The sequence below is a fragment of the Mugil cephalus genome, chromosome 17, assembly GCF_022458985.1.
Source record: "Mugil cephalus isolate CIBA_MC_2020 chromosome 17, CIBA_Mcephalus_1.1, whole genome shotgun sequence".
In the NCBI taxonomy this organism is placed as follows: domain Eukaryota; kingdom Metazoa; phylum Chordata; class Actinopteri; order Mugiliformes; family Mugilidae; genus Mugil; species Mugil cephalus.
In genome coordinates this window covers 13,553,422-13,562,599 of record NC_061786.1, presented here as the reverse complement: position 1 = coordinate 13,562,599, position 9,178 = coordinate 13,553,422, and the positions used below count along the sequence as shown (strand labels likewise).

Genomic DNA, 9,178 nt, shown 5'->3' with positions numbered 1-9,178 from the left:
CTGTTGATTTTTTTTCATTAGGGGTACTTCGCATGAATGCACAAAGCAAAGGTACTAAGTCCTTTTAGGCTCCGTACAAACACATTGAGTCTGGGTGTGGGCGCGTATAAACCTACATCCTAGAACTTCGACGCAATGTTTTTAACTCACTGTGACAAGGGGTTTAGAAGCCATTACAACCTTTTGCACAACTACAGTGCGGAGTACTGTTAAATTTATTAACACACCAGTTTGAACTTAATTAATTCTATTCTTTCCCCTCTTTCAAACGTAGAGTATTTGCCTTCGCGTACCTAAACCCCTACCAGCACATCTCTCTTGGCAGTTTTCCCTGCAGCTCTCTGTCCTTCCAGGCTCATTTTTGCCTCCATCCGGATGTCACTTAGCCCTGACCCTCCGTCCCAGAGATGATGAAATTCCAACCTGTCACTTACATAAGTAGTCTCCTCAACCACGACCAGGATGATAACGCAGCGTGTCACAACCTATTCTGTTCTGCACACGTCTCCTCGCATTTGGTCCGTCTGCTAGTAGCGATAAACGCGGTGTACACAGAAACACTCAACCCAAATATTACCTCTCAGGCATCCATTCACTTACGCACGTTTGTGCATTTATGATTTATTTATGCGCGCATATAATTTAATGTAATGTACACTCTGTGGAATTTATTAATAATCCACGAAATGCAGAGTAAAGCTTTCACTAATCTCTGAATCTATTTGATTCCTGGGTGGAAGAGAAGAGTGGCTTGATCTTTTCCTGTGAATGAAGTTTGCAAATGGGTCTCTAATCTCTCTTTACCATTCCAATAACCAAGATACTGAGAGTCCTATAACCCCTTACCGCCACTTAATGCTTTTTTATTATGGGAGTAGCAGCGAAAACATCAGTTTAACAAATCCTTGCAACTTGGAAGTGGGGGTGAATTTCCAGTAATTCCGCGCTTTTTATTGGAACGCCGGGTTATCTAACTTCCATTTAAATGAATAACCAGCTCAGAAGGAGTTCAAATGGACTAGCAAATGACTATAGGCCATTATGACCGGAAGCAAAGTAAGGCATGCTACAGTAAATCTCTGTACAGTTTGTTCCTTTCTGGCCTGCAGCTTCTCTTGACGTCAAAAAGCAGGTTTTGTGCTGATTAGGCCCTGCTGCTGTTGTGGGTTGCTGCAAGGTGACCCCAACAGACTTCTCATGTATCTGCAACACATATAAAATCTGAGCACTCCCACCTCATATATAAGAACTTTATGATGGCATTTTCCAGAAAAATTGCACATTTGGATTATCCAAAAAAATTTTGCAACATTTGTTTGATTTATTCCATTTATTCTAATAATTAAGCATATCTTACAAAACCTGATGTTTAAAATCAAATGTTTACTCGTCTTGCACACCGTAGCTCTGTGTTCAAGTAAACAATAGTGTCAAGAAAACTCTATAAGTGGTAGCAAATATAAGCATAAAACAGGGCATAAACATTCATTATTTTTCACTTCGCAGCAGAAAGCACAAGCCTCTTTCACAAACGGTGACAGTACATCAGAGTCCGGGGGTTAGCCGACAGCTGACCTTTTCTGTAATTAGCGCATCGGCTGAAAGTAAGTCATCATCAAACCCATCATTAAGCATTACACTTTGTAACATTTGACTTAACATTCGTACTAGAGTAGAATAGCCATAAATAAAGGTATTAAACAACCTGTTTCAGGAAAACTAAATGTTGTGTTCATGACAGACACCTATCATACCACAAACACAAAATAGCAACACATTCAGAGGATAAATAAATATCAGAGGTGTTTCTTTTTTTTTTTTTTTGGACCTGTGGTTGACCAGTATTTGTGTCCGTAAAGGGTGTGAGACGTCCCCCTGTACTTAAATTCGAGGGGTATTAAATACATAAAAGATCTTTTTTTGCCAACCACAGGTTCAAACATAATGTATGTGATTATACTGTATAGTCAGCAATAAGGGGAAAAAAATGCAACAACAACAAAAAAACATATAAATTGTAATTAACATTACATTCATTCTGCGTGTGGGCCCAGAGATCTTTGGGATTTTTTTTTTATTAACAGAAAACACAAAGGTGCAGTCCCACATCAGTGCATGACTAGATTGTTCTTTTCCAGCTGAGATATAAATGTTTCTGTATGAGGTCTATGAGGGTCACCAGTTTATCAACGTCTAAATCGTCACTGTCGTTGTTCATGATTGCCAATGCACAAATACTGCATAAGGCATATTAAAAGCAATATATAGGCCAGCTGTATATTCAGGTATAACTTTAAGCTATATACATAGGACCATGACTACATCTTTAAGGCCTACGAGACCCCTTTATTCTGCAAAAGCTTAGCAACTATCTTAGCTGAACATGGTTTGGTATTGATGTGCAAGATGGCAAGCAGTAGTGACCTCGGCTATGTGGAATGCTTTTACAGAGTTGGTCAACATTCGATGCTAAGGTCTTTATGGCTATGAGCTGCACAACGCTTACATTGAACCTACAACATTTTTCTTTGTTTTTTCTTTTTTGCTTGTATGGGTACTTACATAAAGTTTGGAATAGGTATCATTGGACCCTATATTCTCTTAAATGGTTTACTTTGTAACATTTGAAATTTTACGAGCCTCTGTGCCTCCGCCTTGGTGCTTCCTGAGTCACAGACGACATTATTCAGCTGCTTTCACAGGCTAAGTGGTACTCTCCATGAGCTGAACTCCGTGAATTCACTTCAAAATTATGTGTGCCCCTTTAATTGTGCTCCCAGTGGCCATGGACAAACAAATCATTTAAGCCCTTAAAGTCAAAATTACAGAAAACCAACAACTATGTGGCCTCATTCTCACAGATTTGCATCAATTACATTTTTTACCACATGCTTTTAGTTTTCCCATGCGCTTTATATTTTTTTTTCTCACTTTGCCTGCAGGGTCTCTGATACAGGCAGCTCGGCCTCAGAGCAATTCATCTTTTGCCATTCTTGACTTGACAGAGACAAAGAGGTGCTTCTATATAATCTCAAATTATGCAGTAATATTTCTCTATCGCGTGCTATCTTTGCAGCAAGGGAACAACCAGATCGCCTAAGTGCACACAAGGATTTTATGGAAACCTACAGTAGGCAATTATACAATCAAATCATGTGCGTCTTTTGTAAACAGCCTTGCTCTTTTGTTCTTCAGGGAGATCAATTATTATAAGAAAAAGCAAACAAAGCACCACAGAGGATTGTGCATGTGCAAAAATCCCCCTTCATTCTCTTGGAAAGCAGCACACATGGATGGAAAACCAACACGCACGCCTGTCTCCGTGCATGCATTTTTGCAACAAATGCTGCGATTGCTGAGATTGAATCTTTGCCTTTCTGGCCTAAACTACAACTGCCAAAAATAGATATCCCCCTGGGTAGTGGCTGTGCATTCTACGCACACAAATACAGCAGTGAGGCAAAAGGATTTGTGAAACACATACGTGAATACATGGTCATTGCTTAATCCTAAGAGAAGAGAAGAGAAGAGAAGAGAACTGGCTGAGACGGAACTGAGAACTAGGCCGAGACAATGAAAGTGAAATGTACTTAAAAAATTAGGTCATCGTCTGCATATGGGAAAAGATCTTTCTATGCATGGAGTGGGGGAGAAATTTAAAATATCTTCACATATTTCACACGAACAAATACTCAATGAACACAATTCAGGTCGAGTGATAGCAGTGTTGTTGTGCACACTATATACTTGTTGTACCTTTACATAGCTTGCTATTGTCACACACAACACCGAGACACAGTCTGCGAATAGTGACAGCCTACCCTAGCTTACCTAGCCTGCATGCATGAGTTAAATCAAGCTCAGCCCCTAGTCATCAAATAAATGGGGCAGCATTCATAACAAGCTCCTATCAGTAATATTTGCAGCTAGCTCTAATAGATTTTTAAATAAATGCAGTAGCTCCTAAATCCTTCAGGAAAATCCTTCGCCCATCTCACAGCGATGTAATTACAGCACTCCACTGGATACATTCTGGACATTTGTGGAAGAGGATTTAGGACACAGGGATGAAAGGTTGCTAGGTGACTGGACAAAAAGAGGCCACAGGTGGAATTGTCCCAGATGAATCTCTCTCCTGCTGCCTTGCTTTTACTTGTTCACACTGCTGAAAACAGGTGCTGTGTTAGTGTATGCGTGGTGTCAGACAAGCCAAGGCACGTTTCCTTTCTGTGTGGCAGCCTGCTACATTTCATAGTTTGTGCATTTTCTTTCTGTCACACTCTTCCCTACTGCTGTATCCTTGGTTTTACATAACAGTGCAGTAATATTTAGCGTGACATCTAATTTCGTTTGTCGACCATTCCTCTTTAAATGCGATGAAGTGGCAATGCTTTCATTTAACGTACACCCACTCACTCAAAAGTAACATTACATAATCCTCCTTGGCTCTTTGTACATTGCTGCATAAGTTAAGCACAGCAGAGCTCTCAAGGTGTCACAGGCCAGTCTGAACCTCTCTTCCCACATCACCTGAAAATGACTCATCCATGCACCATGGATGCTATCTGAATCTCTCCGACCACACCAAACTGCATGCAGCATAGTATCTGTGAGAACAATGAAATCACACTGACATTCTGTACACATTGCACTAGTACAACCTTCACTGGTTTTCTAACCAGATAATTTCCTCAGAACACACTGAACAGGAAGCTCCTTTGTTAGCATCAGTGATTATTGTAGGCACTCTAAAAGCCCTTGAGGACCAGCCTCAGGATACAAGAGCAGAACGGTGGAAACTGGAGAGCAGCCATATCAGTATGTGGTAACCATAGAACGGAAGTCTGTCCTTCCAGTTATGTAAAGCACATGTTAAAGGATGGATGGAATGCAAGCCTCTGTTGTCCTATTTGAGCTTCACGGGCCACGGGAGGCACGTGCGAAGTCCAAGCATGGAGGAAAAAACGATGGTGGGTCGATGCTTCTTGAACTTGAGGCCTTTCTTCAGCCGCTGGCTGTTCTCCGCCACGTACAGCTCCCCCTGCTGGGCTGTACTAGATATCCGAGACACCAGCTCCCCGTGAACCACCACCTCCTGCTCCGATCGCACAAACACCTCCCGAAGTTCTTCCAGCCGTCGCTCCATCTCCCTGATGACACGCTGACGCTCCTCCACCTCCAGGAGGCGCCTCCGGGCTGCTTCGAACTCCATGCTGGAGCTGGGGGTGACAAGTTTAGAGGAGGGGGCCGTGGCAGATGTTGACGGGGGTTCTGAACCACCCAGGAGCGCCCCTGTCACCCTCCGGAAGTCTCCCATGGAAATGGAGCGCCTGGTTGCTGGAGATGCCAGTGCCAGGAGGGCAGAGGCAGATGCTGAAGGTGGCATGTCTAATGGAGGAAGAGGGGAAGAAGGTGGTGATGGAGATGAGGAGTCCGGCTGGTGGAAATCCGGATGCGGGTACGTGCTTTCAATAGCTGCTGCCATTTCCTCAGTGGTGTCCTCATCATGGGTTTCTGTGTTGCCTTGCCGTCCATTCATAGCCAGTGTCTAACCGTGCTGCCGCTGTCCTTACTGTCAGTGTTGATGTTTTCCTTCCCGCTTTCCCGTACCAGAGTCAGGAGCCGCCGAGCAGAGAGTGCAGAGATGTGCAGGGATGCAGCCTTGGAACAGCTCCATTCATTAATAAGAAATCTGAGCTGGGCTTGTGCTCTCTCTGCGTCTGAGTGGTTGTGATGGGGAGGGCGCCTGCTGGCATTTCATTGGCTGCCGAACTCCTGAGCATGTCAGCTGATGATTGGGCAGCCTGCCTCTCTGCTGCTGCTGATGCTGGCAGGCTGTCGTGTCCTCCGCATGCCTGTTTTGCCTCATCTGGATCTCTGCTTTGATCAGCTCTGCTCAGTCGAGTGAGACAGAGGGAGGAAAGACATGCAGATGTACCAGGTCCCCCTTTTTGAAGTGATGCTATTTTACTGGCTTCAGTGTATCCGCTACCCTCTGTCTTGCCAGCTGGACTCTCCATTTTCCCTCTTTCTCAGGCTCGTATGGTTGCCCCTGGCAACGCTGCCTCGAGATCAAATGGCAAAAGCAGGAGGGAGGGAGGGAGGGGTGATGTTCTAGTTTTTATCTCCCTTCATCACCTTGCTGCTTGGTATTATCTCCCCTTCCCGGTACTCCTGTCTCATGTTCCCTCTCTCATTTTCCCTATTTGGTGGGACATTGTTGCAAACCGTGGAGTACATCCAAAATCATAAACGGCAGAAGGTTGTCGGTGGAGGAATGACTCACCGATGGTTTCCAAAGCAACCGTATTTTCTGGCATAAGAGTATTTAGAATTTTGAATTCAGCTAGCAGGTTTCTGGCACGACACACAAGGCATGTGTAATAGTGGTACCAAGATATAACCACAAATACTACGGCGTGTAACTAAGAAACACATTCATTTACAACACAGATATTACCTCAATCTTTATGCATTAGTTACTAAAGAGAACATCTTAACCGAGAACTTTAAATTAGCTAAACAGCTTTCCAGGGAGTATTGATTTGGACTTTAGAATTTTTCAGCAGATTTAAACTTTTAGCTGGCTTTAGCAAACAGGAAACCTGAGATCTTTTTCAGTCCATGTTTCTTGGTGAATTAACACAGCTAGAGGAAGAGGAACTGACTTTGGTCCAGACAGAAGTCATCTATAAAAAGTTGCAGGGTTGTAAATATTTCTCCTTTTACGGGAAAATTCTGTGTTCTGATTACAGGTACTTCATCACCCCTTTACTTAGGTTTGAGCGCATTGCTGCAGTTTTCTATTTCCCGCTGAATAAGATCGATCTGTGTACCAGCATGCTGAAAAATGACACCGTACTCTGTTCTGTTCTGCATGGTTTCGGAAAATCTTTTAATTTCCAGAGCTGCCACCAGAGGATCTAAATTAACGGGTCTACGTAAAACATTTAGAAATACTCGAAAAATGATTTCTCCAATAACCTGATATTCTCTGACAAGTCTAGAACGTAACGACCTAGTCTGCCATCATCATAACATAATAGCTAGACTTTTTGACTCTTGCTGTATTATCTCATTTGAAGCTCCGCTTACCCTTGACTTCCCAGACAAGTATTGACTGGTTCTGCAGTGAGTGGGTAACATGATCGAGATGAATGCAATTAAATGCACCGAAAAATACCCACATGCACTAAAAGTCCAAAAGGGTAGCACTGGTGCTTTCGGAGCTCTAAGTAGGCATGCTTTAAATAACCCCCTTCTGCCAGAGTGAATCAAAACAATCAAAGCTTTTAGCAGGTCAGAGGTGGGGGTGCATGTATGTACTTGCATATCTGAGTGTTCACTTAGCTCTTTGCTTTTATCTCTGGATTGGCATTGCATTAGCGGTGGCACAGGCTGTTCTCTCCCTGCTTTTAGCTTTACTGATCTCCAGGGAGGAGAGGGAGAAACGCAGGAAGTTACAGGAAGAGAAGCAAGAGGACGAGATTGGACTTTAGGAAGAACAGATGACAGAAAGCCCTAAAGACGCACATCGGATCTTTGTTTAGAAATCTGGGGCAGGGTAAAAGACCTTTGAAATACAAAGATGGCTTGTGTTGAACAGCATGAAATTAGAATTCAAAGGTTGTCCACATATAAACTTGCATAACGACGCGTCATTTGACTTCTTGAGTAAGTACAGATTTTAGGGATCAACTCAAGATGCTTCAGAGGAGTGTTTCTTTCAACGTGATTCCCATTTTTGGAAGACTATTTGTTGCGCAACATCTCGTACTTTTACAACCACTCCGGCGCTCTAATCCCACATGGTGCCTTCAGCGGAGTTCACACGGAACGCTATCATCACTGGCAACCACCGAACAGCAAGAACAGCAAACTCGAGGACGCTTGAACAAAAAGTAGAGCCCCACGCACCCATGGGTTGTGTTTAAGTGCGTTATCCTCCCAACACACAATTATCTCTCATCCCATTCCTTAAATCTCTCTCCTCTCCCTTTATAGCTAAAATTGTGCTGAAAGCCCGTTCTCAATCTCTCATACTGAACCCTCTGTTGCAGATTACATTAATCTGCGTGGTGTGTTTGCATTTTGCGTGCGCACATGTGGAGGAACGAGAGCATCTGTTTGCCTTCACATTATCCTTGTGCTATCTGTTTCGGGTTAAAATGGAGCTGGGGAAACCTGCTGCAGCTCACGTAAGTCAGTCTGTGCGACCAAACAATATCTTTTCTGACATTTCCCAGTTTATAAAACATTCGTTACAGAAAATCTGACCATGGTGTAGTTTACTGGAAACAAGCGTATTTGAATTAGCAGGAGATAAAATTGACCATCTTGTGTCAATTCAGTGCTCTGCTAGGAATCTTTTTGACCTGGATGTTACTTAGATATTTACCACCCAACTAGACCAGACCACCACCCCCACCCCATGAAGGCAGCAGACATCTTCAGCATGATGTAGCCTGACAGAAGCACAAAGACAATGGAAAACGGTTTAGAAATAACTCAAAACACATGAAAAACTGCAGAAAAGGTGCTGACCTGGCGTCCAACTCCCTAAATACTAAACCGATCAAATAACTGTGGGATGATCCACAGAGGCCCCTGCGCTCAAACCATCCCTCAACAATATCCTGTTACCAGACACCACAGGACACCCTCAGAAGTCGCATGTCCATTCTCTGATATCACAACTGTTTTGAAGGTACCAGAGAGACCAACACACTATTAGGTCATAATGTTATGCCTGGTCGGTGTATCACAGACACTAAGCCTAAACATAAATTGTGTGGGTAGAAAAAGTAGCATTGTTTGTGCATGCGTAGGAGTGAATGAATAATGGGATGCTATTGTCTGTTAATGTACACTCCACTGCAGAGAGGGGATATTAAGTGGTGTTAATATCAGGTTTTATTAGCAGTTCATGAGAACCACAGGAGACGCCATAAACATCAGCCAACATTAACACGATCGACCGGAGAGAAGAGAGAAACTTCCACTAAAATATTAAATCCCAGACAGTGTCTCTTCTACAGCCAAGATCAGAAAAGGGATCCACTCTCACACACACACCCACACAGGCACCCGCTGTTGTAATAAACCAAGGACAATTCAGCATTTGACCAGAGCTGGCCCAGCTGGCAGCTGCAGTAGGCCGAGGAGAAAAGGACCAGCG

At 43.4% G+C, this 9,178-nt stretch overlaps 1 protein-coding gene across 1 annotated transcript; it reads right to left on the bottom strand.

Annotated features, from left to right (window-relative positions):
* Positions 1–1,801: 1,801 nt before the first annotated feature.
* LOC125023411 (TMF-regulated nuclear protein 1-like) lies at positions 1,802–5,999 on the bottom strand. The gene has a single exon (XM_047610651.1). The coding sequence runs from the start codon at positions 5,537–5,539 to the stop codon at positions 4,907–4,909; it is 633 nt and encodes a 210-aa protein (XP_047466607.1). The 5' UTR covers positions 5,540–5,999; the 3' UTR covers positions 1,802–4,906.
* Between the last annotated feature and the right edge of the window lie 3,179 nt (positions 6,000–9,178).

Coding starts and splice junctions, on each gene's coding strand:
- LOC125023411 (XM_047610651.1), bottom strand. CDS start 5,539: ATGAATGGACGGCAAGGCAACACAGAAACCCATGATGAGGACACCACT.